We start from the raw sequence: 19,784 nt of genomic DNA, 5'->3' as shown, positions 1-19,784 counted from the left end.
AATTGACAATAATGGACATCATCATTAGTCGCAGCTTTATTTAAACTTCATACTGCAATTATATGTTAAGTATTCCTGAATTTAAGCCCCTTTATGCTGATTAATCTGGATAATTAGTATCTTCTATATATCATTAACAGAGTATTTGGTCATTCTGGTTAAACTCTACTTTCACAGTTTCTTCTGTTGTTAGATTCACATAAATGTATTCCCTTAGTTCATGTCAAAATTGTCACATTTCTCTAGTTTCTTTCACTGTCATGGTTTAGTTTCACTCATATTCTTGCTTTCTTTTATTGTTTATGACAACAGTAATAAATATTTAAAGTTCAAGTCGTCCTATTTTCTTGCTCTCTTTCGTCAGCTGCTAACGATCTGTGCATCCTGGAAGAAGAATCAAAACCCCCTGAAGCCAAATGTGTGATACTAGGCTCCATAAATAACTGACTTGACTTTTATATACCATAATATATCAACACTTCTGCTACTAATGATCAACATTAATCATAGAAAGAAAAAGTGTCAGTGATATACAGTACCTCTCTATAGTAAATCAAGCTTTTGTGGGTTTTTTTGTTGTTTTTTTTAGATTTTATTGAAATTAAAGCAACATACATCCACTGCTACAACATAAAAGAAACACAATTATTGGTGATGATCATCCTTCATATTCAAAGCTGCTGTGTGTAGACTTTAAAAATGTTCTTTATTTTGTTTTAGCTTCTCTTAGCAGTTGTGTTAAAAATACACTTTGGCACACACAGATGAATGTGCTGTTAATTCTCATTAGGATAGTTTAATTCTTCTACAAACAGAATTTATAAGGTTTTTAAGGGTGTAGTAAGCAATAATAATCCAACACATTTTTTGTCAAAATCACCAAATCTCTCCTCACTATCCGCTAGCTGTCCCTTCTAAGTGCATGCTGGGAAAAAATAGTCCGGTCTCAATCATAGACTGTAAACAGAAGGTCTCAATACAACACACAGCCTGGCTCTGAGATACAGCAGATAAATGTGTAGCTTGGAGCGAACCATGGAGCGAACCAACACTACAATGCTCCAGCCAATCAGAGACAGGGAGCGTTCATGCACGTTCACGTTCAGACAGAGAGGGGAGGGGTTACGTAGTGACGCAGTCGGCGCGTGAAACGTCTGGTACAAACATAGTGGAGACGGAGAGGTGACCAAGAAACATCCAGAGAGAAGAGAGTTAGAAGAACATTTAATATAAAAGAAGGACTTTGACCAGACAAGGACCCGCAGACACATCGGTGTGGTTTTATTACGACGGAGGGACAGACAGAGACCCAGTGGAGGACCGGAGAGTGAAGGCGGATGCTGATCTGCAGGACAGGTGAGTAACATCAGCGCTGCTTCACACAAACTGTAAAGTTACCTGCTGACATTCAGCTCACTGTCTAGTTAGCCATGATATGTTGTTGTTGTGATGGTAGCTGTAAAGTAGCAGAGTTGTTACTACAGCTGTTTGACGCTCTGCACGTTAGCTTCGCAGCTAACGTTAGCGGCGTGCTAACGTAACCTACAACGTAGCTGCTGTGTAGTTGCTTGCTGTGTATCTGTTGTTTGTTCACTGCTTTCAAAGTGTTTACAGTCATGAAAACATATAAACACAGGTTTGCTATCACAATAATGTCACATGAGGTTGAGACGCGGTCTGGTGTTAGCCAGGCTAGCCACCTGTGCTATCAGAGCAATTAATGCTGCTATCAAACTGAAGCTTACGCAGTGGTTACGTTACCATGACAATATGCCATGAACTTCGGGGTTGGAGTCCCAGAAGGAGCACAAATCTACATGAACTGAATGAATACATTTTCAAATGAGAGATAAATGTTGCTTTATAAGAAATGATCTCCCTTTAAATCATGTCAGTATCCATGAAAAACACCTGAACTTAGCTTTTGGTGCTTAATGGGAACACTTACCCTAACAGCTGAAAACATTTGTTGGAAAGTAATCAAATGTAAATGTAAATAGTTACATTACACTGATTAAGTTATTGAAACACATTACTTATTACATTTTAAATAGGTTATGTTGCAGATTACAGCACTTCACTCTACAGAGACACAGCACAGCAGACTTTATCTTCTCTCTGGCAGCCAATAATTATTCTCCACTGTCTTTTGTCTGGTGAGAAAATGAAACAGACAGCAGATTATGTGAGACGTTTCCCTCTTATGAAAGTATTTATAAGATACTATTTGTTACCCGGAGCTGACTGACTCACCTTGCCCATGTCACGACTCTTGACTTTCATCTTATTGATTTGGGACTCGGCGATGTCAGCACGCTCCTCGGCTTCCTCCAGCTCGTGCTGCACCTTCCTCAGCTTCGTTAAATGAGTGTTGGCTTGCTCTTCCTGCCGGGTATCAAATAACTGATTAGAAAAACTGTTGGAGTATTTTCAGAGTGAGAATCCAACAAAATAAAGTCACTCACAGCTTCTTCTGCCTGCCTCTTGTACGCTTTAACCTTCAGTTGGAGTTTGTCCACCAGCTCCTGCAGCCTCGTCATGTTTTTCTTGTCCTCTTCTGACTGATATTATGAATAACACAAACTAACTACATTACAAACTCCTCAATTATGACCAAAATGTCAAGTCTTTGCATGCAAAAGAATGAAATGTACCTGATAGGTGAGCTCCTTAATCCTACGCTCAAGTTTACGCACTCCTTTCACAGCTTCTGAGCCGTGTCTTTGTTCTGTTTCGACTTCATTTTCCAGCTCTCGCACCTGCAAAATAAGGAATTATAATCTTGGGAAAAACAAGAGCTCACAAACTTTTCTTTAATTGGCTGTGAGGATTACACATGCTGATCATCCTTGCCTGTAATGGCAACATTTTACATGCTTATACTAGGCGGGGAGCTCCAATCCTCTGAAATGAGGCCAATGCGGAAGTAACTGAGAGCTGCATTCTATCAAAAGGCCACCAGGGGGCGACCGTCTCTATACAAGTCAATGGAGAATTCACCAACTTCTCACTTGATTTCTAACCTCAGTAAACCTTTTCAAAATGTGTTTATGGTCTCAATCGCTAGTTTAAAGCCTTCTTCAATGCAGTATGATGTCCCATGACCCTGCCTCATGCCCATATAAGTAGAATCCGTGCTTTTATTTTTCCCAGCATGCACCTGAAGTTTTCAAGATGGCGCTGCCCAGATCCGAAACTATTGGCTTCCGAGCAGCAGTCCACAAACCAATGGGTGACGTCACGGATATTACGTCCATTTCTTTTATACAGTCTATGGCTTACACACTTTCAACAGCTCCTCTTTTGGATCCTGATGAAGGCTGCAAGCTAAAACGCGTTGGTCTATTATTATTAAAGTTCTTCTGTATTACAAGTGTGCTGGAGTTTTGACTTTGTTTTTTCTCTTCTCCATGCATCTTGAAAGTAGGTGAAGTTGTGCCAGAAACCGCCACCCAAATAATTGTTTGAATATGAAGCAAAAAAACTTCAATAGATCTTTATTTTTTACCCTTGCTTCCAGTTTTTGGAGCTGCTTCTTCCCGCCCTTCATGGCCAGGTTCTCCGCCTCGTCCAGACGCTGCTGCAGGTCTTTCACCGTCATCTCCAGGTTCTTCTTCATCCTCTCCAGGTGAGCGCTGGTGTCCTGCTCTTTCTTCAGCTCCTCAGCCATCATGGCAGCCTAGAAAATGTGATTAGATTAGATTCCTGCTTTTTATATAAAAAATAAAATATACACACACTTACATCTGTGATTGCCTTCCTGGCTTTCTCTTCTGCGTTCCTGGCTGCTTGGACGCTATCATCCATCTCGCTCTGAATCAAAGACAGATCAGCCTCCATCTTTTTACGACTGTTGAGCAGGCTGGTGTTCTGTAAGATACGTACAAATACACAGCATACAGTACAATATAATAGCACTATTATGTATGGATGTGAGAAATTACCTTGAGGCAGATGTCATTTCAAGTAGGCTGAACAGATGATTCACGGCTCTCTTTTTCATTAAGACAAATTGGACACTTATACCTAATTGAGTGGCTGCACCACCTGCTTGTTTTTCTGTTTTTTTAACTGGATAAAAAAGGTAATTAGGTTTAAACATGAGCCAGTTTTTCAGGATTCTTTACTGGGGAACTGTTAACTGGAGCAGTGGAAACATAGGCTTGCATGTTGTGTGTATTTATTGTAATTTATTGAAAGAATAAAACAGATTATAGGGTTAAATCTGAGGGCAGATGTCATGGTTCAATAGTGAGTGAGGCCTAAAACAGTTAAAGCTTATTCTGATTCTCTTTTTAAAGTGAATGTGAAGCTCTGTGTTGCACTTTGTGGCTTTATGCCTGATTGAAAGATCTGTTGTTGTTGCCCTAGAAAAAAATAGCATCGACACACCGTTTCTGTTCGACTGCCACTGACAGTATGTTCAATCTGTTGAAATTTGTCTCTCCTGGTTAAATACAGCAGGATTTTTTAGGAGCCTTGTGTTTATTTTATCTAGACTAGACGTGTTAAAGAATATGGCAACATTTCTTTATAGAAATTATGTAATTCAAAACTTTCAAAATGGGTCATGTAGATGTGGAATCATGCATAATTTTACACATAAGAAGCTTTGACAGTTTGGAAATGCAGCAAGTCTCATTATCATCTGATTTACGCAGTATGTACATAATCGTTTTCAGTTTGTAGCAAAAACTCATCTGAGAGAGAGAGAGGGAGAGAAGTCGTCTATGAGGCTACTTTTGCAATAAAAACTGATGAAAACATGATGAATATAAAGTTGAACCTGTGAGTGAAGCAGCTGCACTCTCTCGCTGGCGTCCAGCAGCTCTTGCTCGGCTAACTTGCGGCTCTTCTCAGTTTGTTCCATAGCGGCTCTGATTTCCTCCATTTCAGCCTGCACCAGGTTGCTTCTGCGCTCAGACATGCCCACCTGCTCTTTCAAGTCTTCGTTGTTTCTCAGGACATCATCTAGGTGAATCTGAACCTCCTGAAGAGTAAAATAAAACGAGATCTTGGAGTCAGTAAAGTAAATTCAGTCAGTGTGTAGATGCTCTTCTCTTACTAGGCTCACCTTCAGCTGAACTTGGATGGTTCTCAGTTGTTTCTGAGCCTCGGCTGCCTGCCTGTTGGCGTGGCTCAGCTGAACTTCCATCTCATTGAGGTCGCCCTCCATCTTCTTCTTAACTCTTAGGGCGTCGTTCCTGCTCCGCACTTCGGCATCCAAGTTGCTTTGCATGGTGTCGATGGTTCGCTGGCTGTTTCTCTTCAGCTGTTCGATCTCTTCGTCCTTCTCGGCTATCTTCTTGTCCACCTCGGACTTCACCTGGTTCAGCTCCAGCTGCACTCGCAGGATCTTGGACTCCTCGTGCTCCAGTGAGGCCTGAGTAGAGAGACAGTATGCAGTGATAATGACCAGAAACAAGTTTAAGTATGATTTGGATATGTTTCCTGCTCTTTACCTCTGCCTCATCCAGAGCACTCTGGGCCTCCAACTTCTCCTGTTCACCCTGTTTCTTTGATTTCTCAAGCTCATGGATGGTTTTGCCCGTCTCTCCTAACTGCTCAGTAAGATCCATTATTTCCTCTGAAACAAAAAAGAAATGTGACACGTTTTGAACCATTTAACTGCTTAAAAAACATTTTCTATACACGACATTAGAGGCTTCGACATACGTTGAAGGTTTTTATTTTCCCGTTTGAGCGTCTCCACTTGTTCCAGACATTCTTCGAAGGCGTTTTTCATCTTGAAGTTCTCAGTGTCCGAAGAACGCACCTCTTTTAGAGCCGACTCCAGTTCTGCCTGACCTTCCTCATATTTCTGCTTCCACTCAGCCACAACCTACAGGTACAGGACATTTTACAGTTGAATATTTAAGCCGAAGATGTGACCAGGTCAGGATTATTTTGGAGAAATAACTGGTCAACCAATCAGTAGACTATTTGGTGATGAGCAAATAAGCTGTAATACCCTGCTATACTCTGAAAAACCAATTCAACACTTAAACTTTTTGTTCTGTCAAGGTTTTTTTAAGCCATGTTGCACCAGATTTGAAGAGCAGCAGTAATATTTCTGCAGAGTTGAACCGTACATCTAGGACTGTCATGTAAAAACCAGCCAATTATTTTTTGTCTCAAGAGTAAAACCTTGTCAAAATTTCTCTGCTTCTTGTCCAAAGCAACAGCAGCAGCATTGGACCGCTCGACGTCCATCATTAAGTCCTCCACCTCTCCCTGGAGCCGCTGCTTCGTCTTCTCAAGAGAAGAGCACTTGGAGTTAACAGCCTCCACAGCTTCGTCTGCATCCTGTAGTCGCAGTGCCAGCTTCTTCCTGTAGGAGAACAGATACCGTAACATCACATGGGATTTCATTTGTGTTGAACTGATGTGGAGTTTGTTCTTACTTTGCCTCCTCGAGTTCCTCGGTGCGCTGGATGGCGTCAGTCTCGTATTTGTTTCTCCACTGAGCCACCTCGCTGTTCACCTTGGACAGGCAGCGGTGCAGCTCAGCTTTGGCCTCCTGTTCCTCCTCGTACTGCTCTCTCAGCAGCTCGCAGTCATGTCGAGATGACTGCAAACCGTGAGCCAGGGAATTCTTTGCCTAAAAAGAAATGACAGAAGCAGCGCAGACAATTAGCTGCATCTTTACAATATCATGCTTGTCTCTTTAGTCAGACCTTACCTTCATCTCCTCCTCATGAAGCCTTTTCAGTTCCTCGATCTGCTGAATGAAAGCTTGTTTTCCCCGAGTTAGCTGTGACATTAAGGACTCTTTTTCTTCGAGCTGGCGAGACATTTCAGCTGGATGATAAAGGGAAAAAAATCTATTAGAGCCTCCTCATCTGTGACTGTATGTGACAACATGCTTGATTGCTCAGATATGCTAAAATACTTCTCACCATTTTCCGTCTGCAGCCGAGCTCTCTGGCTTGAAAGGTCATTTGTGAGTCTCTGATGCTCTTCCTCTTTGGTTTTGGCCTCATTCAGTTGATCTTCAAGTGAGCGGCACATTTTTTCATAATTGACCTTCAAATTTGAAAGAAAATATTTATTGCATGTCATCTGTTACAGCACACAACTTACGGGAAGTGGAACCTAACCTTTGCTTTGGCCATGGTCTCTATGTTGCTCGATAAGTCGTCCACCTCCAGCTTCAACTCGCTCTTCTCCTTCTCCAGTTTCTGTCGGACCCTCTGGATGTTATCGAGCTGTTCTCCCAGTTCAGCCACGCTGTCCGCATGTTTCTTGCGCAGGGCGGCCGAGGTGGCGTCGTGTTGCAGGGAACACTCCTCCAGCTCTCTGCGCAGTTTGACGAACTCAGCTTCACGCTTTTTGTTCATCTCAACCTGAGCGGTGGTGGCTCCTCCGGCCTCCTCCAGCCTCTCGATGACTTCCTCCAGCTCTCTGGAGAGATCAGACCTCTGCTTCTCTACTTTGGCTCGGGCCGAGCGCTCAGCCTCAGTTTCCTCCTCGAGCTCCTCAATTCTGGCCTGCAGATAAGAGATTGCAATAATGTAGACGCCAGATGAAGTCATTTAGCTTCGTAATATCACCTCAGACCCAAACCAGAGATTGAATTCTTCACCTGGAGCTCTTTTATTTTCTTCTGTAGCTGTGCACCAAGCGCCTGCTCATCCTCTATCTTCGTCTGTAGCTGTGAAAGCTCAAAGTCTTTCCTGTAAAATTAAGTGAAGTGAACCCTGCCGTTTATTTCAATGAGCAAATCTCTGACAATGCAACAGAGAAATAAATGCAATTTTTTATGAAACTGCGAAATACTAAGCTAAAACATTATCAATAGAAAAATATACTGAACTAGTTAATGTATTAAGGGTTTCTTTCCAAAATGGTGGAAACATTGACACTTACTTTTTGAGCTTTTCATCCAGCTGCTGCTTCTCATTTTCCAGATCCATTATGGACTCTTGAGCAAGTTTCAGATCCCCCTCCAGCTTTCTCTTGGCTCTCTCCAGCTCCATTCGGATCTTCTTCTCTTGTTCCAGCGAAGCTTCCAGCTAAAATCATGAGCACAGTCTTCACATTAAAAAAACAGTTTTGCTCTGTTACTGATACCTGTCCAGTCTTTAACTGTATGTGCAGTGACTCACCTCATCTACCTGCTGCTCTAATTTGCTTTTGGCTTTGGTTAAAGTGTTGATTTTATCCTCTTCTGACTGCAGATCGTCCAGTGCTTGCTGATGGGCTTCCTGCAAGGCTTTCTTCTCTTTGGACAGTTTGGCGATGTTCTCATCTTGGCTCATGATTTCTTCAGTCAGGTTTTTCACCTTCAATCAAAAGTAAGACAAATATCGTTAAACATAATCAAACAGCAGTGATAAACAGCATAAAACACATAGTATTACCTTGTTTTCTACAGCATGTTTCTCCTTCTCCACTTTGGCTAAGGTGAGCTCTAAGTCATCGATGTCCCTCTTCAGCTCAGAGGACTCGTCCTCAAGTTTCCGCTTCTTGGCAGTCAGCTCAGCGTTCACCTCCTCTTCATCTTCCAGTCTCTCTGTCACTTCCTTCAGCTTGGCCTCCAGTTGGATCTTGCTTTTGATGAGTCCTTCACATCTCTCCTCTGCATCCAGCAGGTTGTCTGACTCCTGATGTCAAGTTTGTGCATCAATATTACAACTAAACATCCACAAATACAAACTCTAATTAACTCATGAATGCTTTGGTTTAACTTACAGCCTGAACTTGGAGGAGAAGATCATTCTTCTCTTGTACAATGGAGACCATTTTCTCTTCAATCTCCCTGCGACGAATTTCTGATTTGGCCAGATCTTCTTTGAGCTTCGTGAAATCCACCTTAATTTGGGCCATTTCCTTCTCCGCCTCGGCACTCTTCAGGAGAGGTTTGAGCTTAAAGTAAAGCTTCATCCATGGCCAGTGTTTGACGTTCATGAAGGAACGGAAGTTATACTGGATGGTGTAGATTGACTCCCTGTCGATGTAAAGCAGGGTAAGTTTACTCTGCAAGTTTTAGGTTGGACAGTATTTATTTTTTCTTACTGCAATGGGCAAGATTTTTAAATTCCTGCTGGTTAAAATAATTTCCTGTAATTGATTTATTTTGTTATATTAGTAAATTGTGAGTGCTAAAATGCATATATTTTACATTACTGCCAATGTTTAACAGAGACATCTGACATTATAACAGTCTACATATAAATGACAGAAAATCACAAAAAGCATGATACGTCCCCTTCAGAAGCTCTGCAAAAAGCTATAAAGTAGACCTTGAGTTATGCTCATTTTGTCAAACTAGGGTGATGAGATCATGGAAAATATAATTGAACAGTTAGATCAATAAATGTAATATAAAATGTATGATTTTACTTCAATGTATTTAGAAAATGTTTCAGGTGAATTTCTGCTGGTTGTATTTGAACTTCAGTATTTTCTAAAAATCTAACGTGTGAAGTTCCTCAGTACAACTTTATAGCAGTATGAATGATTACTTTCTAGCCATCATCTTCTGATACTCCACCCGGATGAGGTATCCGCGACACAGCGCCTGAGTGGACTTGACAACCTGGGCTAACCGCTCATCTCTCATTTCCTCCAAAGTGCCCAGCAGACCTGCTTTAAAAAACACCTGAAATCACAGACAGGTAAAGTATTTCTCTTTAGTGCACATCAAGTCTTATCATCTCCAGTACTTCATTTCAACCAGTGTGCAGAAACAAATGAAAACCTTAGTGTGTCCAAACTTGTACTGCGTGTGATCCACATCAATGGAGCCCAGCAGTTTCTCTGCAGCTTTTTTGTTATCCATAAACTGTCCCTCTGGAACCGCGCTAGCATTAAGAATCCTGTATCTGTGAAAAAGGAAGTAATAGATGTGAATATGATGATGTTGAACAATCAAATATTTACATGTAAAGCTTTATTTACCTCTGCTTGAAGTCTCCGTATAGAAGTCTGCTTGGAAATCCTTTCCTACAGATGCGGATTCCCTCCAGCACACCGTTGCAACGTAGCTGGTGGATAACCAGGCGGTTTTCCATAGCACCTGTGATGAAGGTAAGAATTTGTTTATATACCATATAAATATACCACATACGGTATTATCAGTGTAAAATATATATACGAGGATTATTTAAAATAAATGACCTGGTGTTTTGGTCTCATTTGGGATCAGGCACCGCACAAAGTGAGGATGAGTGGTTCTCAGATTGGTCATGAGTTTCCCCAAATTCTCCTGTAAGAAAATGTACATGTGAAATGTTGAGTTTTTGAGTGTTTAATTGCTTTATTCAGCATCTAAGACTGAAACAAATAAGTTTATTAATAACTAAATACTGAGGTTTCTATTTTACTTGTCAGATGAGCAAAACACTGAAAACTCCATTCAGTCTGTGAGAAAGATATTTGGATTCTAGTTCCAGTGTAGTGGTTTTAATTGATTTTTTTATATTTTTAATACAATGGAAAGATAAACAATCTTAATTTTAAAAAAGTCAGAAAAAGGTTTTAGCATGTTACCCTGAACAGAGCAGACACTGTTTGGAAAGATGCTCCTTTCTTCTTTGATCCTTTCTTTGTTCCTCCTGCAGCTGGATCTGCATTGATGATTCATTTTTTATTCTTATTAGCATCACCACTCTGTTTTTTCTGCTTTCCACAATTATAAAGTACAGATTATAGCAAAAACTAACTATAACTGAGTGACAATAAAGGATGCTGGGGGCAAGAAAAGAGGATCGCTAATAAAATAATATGAAATATAAAGTTACCATCTGTTCCAGAGAAGCTTGCATAAAACATTGCCAGTATTTTGACTGAAGACTTCTGATAAAGCTGCACCACAGACTCATTCAGCGGGTCTTTGTTCTTCTCCAGCCAGCCAGTGATGTTGTAGTCAACAGCGCCAGCGTAGTGCATCAAGGTGAAGTGAGCCTCAGGCTTGCCTTTCACCGTTTTGGGCTTCAAAAAGCAGTTGTTCTTGCCAAGATGTTGGTCATACAGTTTGTTCTTGAAAGAGGTGTCTGTTGATTTTGGGAACATGCACTCTTCCTCCAGGATGGAGAAAATCCCCATTGGCTAGGAGAAAAACTGCTATTATTCACAACATCACAGTTTCAACATTTAAAGGATATGGCTGGTAAATCTCATGTGCAGAGCCAAACCAACAATGAATTATTCAATTTACAAGTATTGTGTGTGTGTGTATCCAAAGCCTGATATATCTTTTCCCCTGTGCCGTACACCTCTGTTGTCCAAAAACTATTAAAAACACATCAATGAGTCACACTGCTGCACTGGGTGACATATTCTTTCACCACAAAAAACTTTAGCTATATTAGTTTGTTTAAAAAATGGTTCCAAAGACTAAAACAACCATCAAGTTTTCAGTCTCCAGAGAGTAGTTCTGTATAAAGCAGACGCTACTGACCACGTTTGGGAATGTGGATCTGATTACAGAGCTTCATTAGCTCATTGTGCTGCAAATCACAACCTCTTGATTATAATATGTAACACAAAGAACTACTCTCTGGAGACTCAAAGCATGATTGCTTGTCTTTGGAGCCGTTTCTAAACAAACTAATGAACCCAAACTCTTCTTAATGAAGGAACATGTCATCCAGTGCAGCTGTGTGGCTCACTGATGTGTCTTTAATAGGTTTTGGACAACTACAAAGCTCTACGGCACAGAGGAATAAGATATATCAGGCTTCGGTTACACACACAATACTCGTAGGTAACACTATCATTTCATAGTTCTTTAAAAAGTTACATAGTCTTGCTTTACTCTCTGTTAATGGTATGAAAAGTGGACCTCAAGGTAGATAGAAAATTGCCAGCCTCCTACCAAGTGTCACCTGTCAATCAAAGTCACCACCTCTACCCAAAACATGGACACTACGTCTGAGAGCTTTCTGCGGCTAGCTTAGTGGCTAACTCGGTGGCTAGCTTGGCGGCTAAATCAGCTAACTGGTAAAGCAGGGGTGATTTTCAGACCCGTTCACTAAATCCTGAACACAGAAATCTTGAAACACAGTTTGTGAAGCCTAGCTCCACAATTCAAATCTAAATGGTTGAAATGCTTTTTACACCTTTTTTAGAAATACATTTATGACCTATTTAATATGTTTAGAAGAAAATGTCTAAATTCACTTTACACGGTCTTTAAGCTAATACTTTAAATAACACACTACCTTCTCAATGAGCTCAATGCAGGCGGCCAGGTCCATACCAAAGTCGATGAACTCCCAGTCAATCCCTTCCTTTTTGTATTCTTCTTGCTCCAGCACAAACATGTGGTGGTTGAAAAACTGTTGCAGCTTCTCATTGGTGAAATTAATGCAGAGTTGCTCCATGCTGTTATACTAAAGATAAACAGAAAATATGTAAAGATTGAAAAAAAAAATGCGTATTCAAATAAGTGAAAATACAGAATTTTAAACACTTACATCAAAGATTTCAAAACCAGCAATGTCAAGAACTCCAATGAAGTGTTGTCTGGGTTGTTTGGTGTCCAGCTGCTGATTGATTCGTATGACCATCCACAGAAACATCTTCTCGTAGACCGATCGAGCAAGTGCACCAATGGAGTTGTACACCTAGAAAGAGGTAAAGTTCAGAGACACATTTTTTGGTTGGTTGGCTCTTTACACCGGCAAATTAATATGAAGGATCAAACAAACAGTGGAACAGATAGAACTGAAGCTCTTTTTATTCACAGTCTGCCCAATTTTAAGGGGACAGACTGTGATAAGTTAAAGCTGGAGTGTGGGACTTCTGACACTGTTGACACCTGCTTAGTTTACAGTCTAGCTTAAGATAAGATAATATAAATCTTTACTGTCATTGCACAATCATACCAAGTACAACTGCCCCCTGTGGTGCAAACAAGCGAGTTCAATCAATCACATTAAAACAAATACAAAAGTAGCAGTGCATAAAAGTGCAATAGAGATGAGTCATGTCAGATGTTTGCATTTAGTATTGTTATTGCCCTGTTTAAAAAAAAACGTCTCTTAAAAACCTTGTATTTGTTGTTGCATTATAGATTGTTTGTAACATTACTATTGATAGGCTAGTGAGTGTCTAGTCGAGTTCGAGGAGTCAGTCAGAGTGTCTGATGGCTCATGATGTTAGATGAATAGGAGAAATTTAGCCATCAGTCCTGAGCAGATGTTAATACTGACCTGCTGCACACTTTGTCCTTTGGTAACATACTCATTTCCAACCTTCACTCTGGGATAGCAGAGGTTTTTCAGCAGGTCAGCAGAGTTCAGGCCCATCAGATATGCTGCTTTATCAGCCTCTGTACAGAAAGAAAAGTGGTGTATCTTTTCATACCTGTTTTCTTTACTTGCATGACAGCATAAAACTTAATGTAAGTCCTGACCCTCAGTGCCATCGGGCTCTGCCTGCTCCTCCCGCTGTTTCTGCTTGAACTTCATGTTCCCATAATGCATCACAGCACCAGTCAGCTTGTAGATAGACATTTTCTCATCAGCACTGAAGCCCAGAATATCGAAGGCCTCCTGTATCATGAAATAGATTTAAATATGCATTAATGATATTTGGCCACTTGGGGCAGTGGAAACAGCTTGTTAGTAATCAGTTGCTTATTTCCACATCCAACAGTTACGGAGCAACATTATCATTAATCTGGAGTCGTGTTTCTGTCCACCTGATGAATGTAAGTCCAATATTTACTTTCTTTTAAGATCTGTTTTTGCTCTCTACCAACTCCCGAGGGAAATATCTGGCTCTTTAGCTGCTAAATGCTCCACTATGTTCACCAGCTAGTCTACAGCTAACTGTGTCTGTTTACTGTTTGGTGCTGAGCAGGTAATGTACAGTGAGTTTTTACAGCTTTTTTTCTGAAAACGATGCTATGAGAGCGCTCAGAGTAAATCAACACAGTAAAGTTGCAGCTGAACAGCTAAACAATGAGCTGAAACTCACTATTAAGCTCCATAAAGCCGAGGGAAGCTGCAGAGTTACTACTAGTTCTTTGTAGGTTCATCATTACAGGTGACAGTCACATTACACATTGACATTACATATATATATTGATTATTATTTACTCACATCTGTAGCCATCAACTCCTCAGCGTCATTTATGCTTTTGACGCTGATCTCCCCGTGACTGATGTAGGTAAAGTCGTAGGGGTTGGTGGTGATGAGCAGCAGTTCTGAAGTGAAAGTTACAGTTAAAACTTGTCTGCCTTAGTGAATTAAAAAGAGAAGTAGAATGATGACATTACAACAAAGTGATTAATCAGATTACCTATAAGTTCAGGCTTCTTGTTGCAGGTGAGTTGATAAAAGATATGATAACTCCTTTCGGCTGAAAGCTGAAATGACACTCTTGATTTCTCCAGCAGATCTTTGAGTAAGAAAAGTTCAAATTAAATGCACGTTGGGGAAATATATCATTTGTCTCTGAAGCTTTTATATGAACTTACATGTTTCAATATCTGCAGATGACAGTTTACCAGTCGTGCCAAAGTGTATCCGAATAAATTTACCCTATTCAACAAAAAAGTGACATCTTAAGTCTGTGTTTAAACAAGAAGAAAAGTGGTACGTCAAATCAAAACGAAGTCCCTTGGGCTCACTCACAAAGCGAGAAGAGTTGTCATTCCTCACAGTCTTGGCATTTCCAAAAGCTTCCAGCAGCGGATTGGCCTGGATGATCTGATCCTCCAGAGTCCCCTGATGAAGAGCAAAAACTTTAAAATCTGACACCCACTCCTCTCTGTAAAAACTGCCTGTCAAAAACCTGCGTCAGCCTAACCTTCATTTTACTATTCATCTCCTTCTTCTTGTCTGTAGACACTGCGATTGTTGCAAAGTACTGAATGACACGTTTAGTGTTGACAGTTTTTCCTGCACCCGATTCTCCCCTAAGCAAGAGCAAAAACACATATTTTGATTGTTTTGATGTGTCAGAACATCTTCAACAAATGTACAAAATCTCTGCTGTTCCTGCTTACGTGATGAGTATAGACTGATTTTCACGATCTGGACAACAAAAGACAAAGAGAGTTACATAAGAGAGGTATAAGATAAATTATAATCATTCAGTTTGAAGTGATTTTGGCTTGCTGGTGTACCGGTGAGCATGAACTGGTAGGCATTATCGGACAGGGCGAAGATGTGAGGAGGGACCTCCATCCTCTTCTTCCCTCTATAGGCTTGGACCACCTCGGGGTTGTAGACCGGCAGCCATTTATAGGGATTCACAGTGACACAGAAGAGTCCAGAGTAGGTCTGCATGGAAAACACGGTCAGGAAAATCTCTAAAAGTTTAGTAGCAAGTGGCAAAATCGATATCATTAACATGTTTTATCCAGGCGGGGAGCTCCGGTCCTCTGAAATGAGGCCAACTCGGAAGTAACTTAGAACTGCATTCTATCAAAAGGCCACCAGGGGGCGACCATTTTGGTGTCAAAAGGACTTCCGTCTCTATACAAGTCAATGGAGAATTCACCAGCTTCTCACTTGATTTCTAACCTCATTAAATGTTTTCAAAATGTGTTTATGGTCTCAATCGCTAGTTTAAAGCCTTCTTCAATGCAGTATGATGTTCATTTGTGAAATTTTGGCCTCCCTGATTTTATATTAGACGATAAAGCAGGGTATGCATTAGGGCGTGGCTACGTCTTGATTGACCAATGTCCTCGAGATCCAGCCCTCGCAACCTCCCCGCTCCGCCCATAACCCCGCCTCATGCCCATATAAGTAGAATCCCTGTTTTTATTTTTCCCAGCATGCACCTGAAATTTTAAAGATGGCGCTGCCTAGATTTGAAACTATTGGCTTCTGAGCAGCAGTCCACAAACCAATGGCTGACGTCACGGATGTTACGTCCATTTCTTTTATACAGTCTGTGGTTTTTATCCCATACTGTGAACATAATAATAGATTAAAATGCACTTCAAATTGTAATGTAGAGAAATTTAAAATGTGCTCAGCAACCTTCATGTACACTACAAGGCTGCGTTTTGAGTTGATGTGTGGGTTTGAATTGACTGGAGGAAGAAGCAAATGATCAGAATTGGCATAAACCTCAATTTAGTACAGATTGACTTCTCATTAAACCCATTTCATTGCAATTTTATTGGAAAAACGAGGAGTTATCGCACCCCATTACAAGCCCCCCCTCCCCCCACTTATTCAAAAGAATGCAAAATATTAAGTTCTGGTTTACACACTGAATAAATCTATATTATTAATACAGCTCATATTCTGTGAAAGACTTACATAGATCATCCATGCTGCGTAGCGCTCCTTGAGGTTGTACAGCACTGCCGGCTCGTGGAGGTGCGTCATCATCACCATGTCCTCAATCTTATCAAACTTTGGCGGGTTCATGGGAAACATTTGGTCCTCCTTGACGGTTAAAGTCTAGGAAACAGGAAGAGAAGTGTGTGTTTTACTTAAATGTGAAACAGAATGATGGTAAAAGTTTAAGACACTGGGAGAATATAGACTAAAGGTTGAGACAAATGGTGCTATTTGACGTCTAAAAGGGACTTTAAATCTTTTTTTGAACTTTAAAAACATGATGAAGACTCAGATTCTCACACAAGATATATTTGTGGAAACTGCAGCAGCATTTAGAGCTTCAGGCAACACTAAATATCTCTGTTGAAAGCCAGACTAATAAAATTCAGCAGGTTCTTTTATTGCAGGTTTTACAGACGGACACCCTGAAGCGGTGTAAAATCCTTTTACATCACTCTGGAATAATGCCACGGTCAGACTCCCATATTACAAAAAAGCCATATTCACTGACTGTGTTCAGTGGCTAATAAAAGCTATTAATCAGAGGCCACTCACTCTGTCATCCACGGTCTTGACAGTGACTTTGCCGTCTGCCTTGTCCTGGATCTCAGCCTTGACATACAGCTCTTTCTCATCGCTGACAAAGCACGCTATCTTGCTGTCAAACGGCCGAGATTGAGCCTCTATCCTCTCCTTCTCAGACTTACGCAAGTACTGGGCAGCTGAACCAAAAATTGCCATTTCCCCATCTGTGCTCATTTTCTCCTCCCTGAATCAAATAAAAGAAAAAGTGTTGAAATCATTTCACACAGCGAAGAAATTGAATCTAAAAATCCATTATACTCACCTACTGACTGCACCAGGAAGGGCTGTAGAGGAATATAAGTCGAGCAAAGTTTAAAACAGGTTTCTGAAAAGATGCAAAGACACACAGCAGTCCTTCCTGCACAGTAGCTGTTACTGTATATACTGAAGGATGACGGACTTAACCTATGTGATTATGCAGCAATAACAAGCATAACCAGTTGCACTAGCCCTTTTTATATCACTCCATTGCCCTTGGTGTGAAGCCCTCTTCCTTTACATGGGCATGCACAGGTTGAGTTACATGAACCTGTTGCTTATCGTGGATATGCATGGATCATGACACAGTTATATATAGCTTTTGCACTATAAAACCTCTTATTTAGTCAATATTTAATGTATAATAACATTTTTCTATTCAAGTTTTTTATGGAAAAAAGAATGAATGAGCATTAATTAGTGGAAATAATCCAAAAAATGTTGTGGATTATGTTTCAGTCAAAACAAACTATGTTTTAAGGTAGACAATCCCAGCGAAGTAGAGCTGCTGTTAACTATAAAAAACATTCACCTTTACACAAAAGTTTACTCTAAGTTTACTTTAGTTTATTTGGATCCCCATTAGCTGTTACCCAGGCAACAGCTACTCTTCCTGCGGTCCATGTTAAAATAAATACAACCAATTACAATTACAATATAACATAAATGCATACCTAAATAGAGTGCCCCCCACCCCCTTTGAAATAAATGTCACAATTTCAATGCATACCACAGGTAGGATCAACTCTATCAGACTTTAAAGACAAATTTATTTATACTGCACATTTCAACAACAGGAGCTATATATAAAACTGTATATATAAAAATGCATCAAGACAGAATATAAAAGCAAGGCATTTAAATACAGTTAAAATGGTTAAATTGGAAATTAAATTAAGCTAAAATAAAGTAAGACAGATAAAAGAAACCTGCAGGCCATCCATCACTTTTACTACTGAAGTGTAACCTGAAATATGCAACACGCTGCACTCATTACTTTAAATGAGCATGAAGACAGAAATAGTCTCTCTGTTCTTTAAATGCATACAGTACAGTTATTCTACATTACATCCACTATTTGATCTGCTGCTTTCATACACACCATACTCATAGCATCTAATACTGCTCATTTATTTATTTATAATTTGGTTCTTTTATCTCACACATCTCATGTTTTTCTTGTATAAAAAATAACTTTATCTTAATAACTTCAAACCTATTATACAGGGATACATCATAACACTGTGTTGCTAAAGGAAAGCAGTATGTCCTAAACCTATGATAAAAATTAGAGTTTTAAAATGTGTCTTTTCTATAATTTCTTCTCATCTGCAGCTGTTTTTCTTGTCTTTTGTTTCACCTTATATCTTTATTGTCTATCTTATTGTTAAAAAAGCATTTCAGTGCATAGATGACTTGTTATTCTGCACAAATGATGAAATAAATTGAGCTTGAACTCACTTCTCAAATCTTCATCATGTAAAACTCATTCAAACATGGGTGAAATAATAAGACCAGCAACTGCAATAGAGTGTTAAACATGAATATTTTAAGCATGATATAAGAAACATTGAAACACCAGGCGATTTGTTAGAGTTTTTTTATTTTTGCTGAATTCAGGACTTTACTGCTTTTTAACCCTCCTGTTGTCCTTGTGTCAAGGAAGGAAGGAAGGGAAGAAGAAAGAAAGAAAGAAGGAAGGGAGAAAGAAAGAAAGAAAGAAGGGAGGGAGGAAAGAAAAGGAAGGGAGGTAGGAGAGGAAGGACAGAGTAAAGAAAGAAGGAAGGAAGGAAGGAAGGTATAGGGGACAGGAAAGAAAGAGAAGGAGGGAGAGAGGAAGGACAAACAGACAAAAGGAAGGAAGGAAAGGAAGGAAGGAGGGAGGAAGGAAGAAGGGAAGGAATGAGGGAAGGAATGAAGGAAAGGAGGGAAGGAAGGAGGGCGGAAGGAAGGAAGGAAAGGAGAGAGGAAGGAAGGGAGGAAAGAGAAGGAGGGAGGGAGGGAGGACAGACAGACAGACAGAAGGAAAGAAGGAAGGAAGGAACAGTTTTCCATATTAGCTTCATACATTTCCTTTTAGAATAAATCACATTGCATTGTATCTTTATCTTTCAATTCTACAAAGTGCATTATGGCCTTTTTTCATTTTCTTCTTCTACTATAACTCAGTAATTTAACCAACCTCAACGTGTACTTCCGCCAACATCCTGCAAATTAAAGAAAGCTCAACCATTTAAACACATTATTAAACAAGTTATTTTTACTATGTTTATGATGTCGTCCAGTAACCCTTTGATTACCATGTGGTAGTTTTAAGGGTTGGAGAGGAAGGACAGAGGAAAGAAGGAAGGTAGGGGACAGGAAAGAAAGAGAAAGGAAGGAAGGAAAAGAAAGAAAGAGAGAAGAAGGGAGGGAGGACGGACAGACAGACAGAAGGAAGGAAGGAAGGAAGGAACAGTCAAAACAGGCTGGGTCAATTTGACCCGGGAGGGACGACACGAAGGTTAATGATGTTTTTCCATATTTGCTTCATACATTTCGGGAGGGAAGAAGGAAGGAAGGGAGGAAATAAAAGAAGGAAGGGAGGAAAGGAAAGGAAAGAAAAGAAGGAAGGGAGGTGGGAGAGGAAGGACAGAGTAAAGAAGGAAGGAAGGAAGGTATAGGGGACAGGAAAGAAAGAGAAG

General features: G+C 40.2%; 1 protein-coding gene across 1 annotated transcript; it reads right to left on the bottom strand.

Annotated features, from left to right (window-relative positions):
- Positions 1–2,082: 2,082 nt before the first annotated feature.
- Positions 2,083–17,016, bottom strand: LOC128379330 (myosin-1B-like). Its single transcript, XM_053338946.1, has 39 exons — positions 16,813–17,016; positions 16,234–16,377; positions 15,084–15,240; positions 14,964–14,991; positions 14,765–14,873; positions 14,590–14,682; positions 14,433–14,496; positions 14,255–14,353; positions 14,056–14,159; positions 13,364–13,502; positions 13,161–13,279; positions 12,423–12,572; positions 12,168–12,338; positions 10,746–11,052; positions 10,495–10,571; positions 10,123–10,210; positions 9,904–10,021; positions 9,704–9,827; positions 9,468–9,604; positions 8,695–8,950; positions 8,364–8,606; positions 8,109–8,285; positions 7,870–8,015; positions 7,586–7,676; positions 7,101–7,490; positions 6,900–7,026; positions 6,683–6,801; positions 6,405–6,601; positions 6,148–6,331; positions 5,677–5,842; positions 5,463–5,587; positions 5,075–5,383; positions 4,787–4,990; positions 3,745–3,870; positions 3,509–3,679; positions 2,655–2,759; positions 2,466–2,561; positions 2,235–2,385; positions 2,083–2,153 (listed from the first exon to the last, which is right to left on the bottom strand). The coding sequence occupies exons 1-39, from the start codon at positions 17,014–17,016 to the stop codon at positions 2,083–2,085; spliced, it is 5,886 nt and encodes a 1,961-aa protein (XP_053194921.1).
- Positions 17,017–19,784: the final 2,768 nt, after the last annotated feature.

The sequence above is a fragment of the Scomber japonicus genome, chromosome 18 (assembly GCF_027409825.1).
Source record: "Scomber japonicus isolate fScoJap1 chromosome 18, fScoJap1.pri, whole genome shotgun sequence".
Taxonomy (NCBI): Eukaryota; Metazoa; Chordata; class Actinopteri; order Scombriformes; family Scombridae; genus Scomber; species Scomber japonicus.
The sequence above is the reverse complement of the archived record's forward strand: the minus strand, read 5'-3'. Positions and strand labels throughout refer to the sequence as shown.

What these genes read in the sequence shown, in the direction of transcription:
- LOC128379330 (XM_053338946.1), bottom strand. Translation starts at nt 17,016, where the DNA reads ATGAGCACAGATGGGGAAATGGCAATTTTTGGTTCAGCTGCCCAGTAC. An exon ending in AGAAAATAAAAGAGCTCCAG is followed by an intron (nt 7,491 to 7,585) that starts GTGAAGAATTCA and finishes TCTTATCTGCAG; the next exon opens with GCCAGAATTGAGGAGCTCGA. An exon ending in GTGCTCTGGATGAGGCAGAG is followed by an intron (nt 5,384 to 5,462) that starts GTAAAGAGCAGG and finishes CTCTCTACTCAG; the next exon opens with GCCTCACTGGAGCACGAGGA.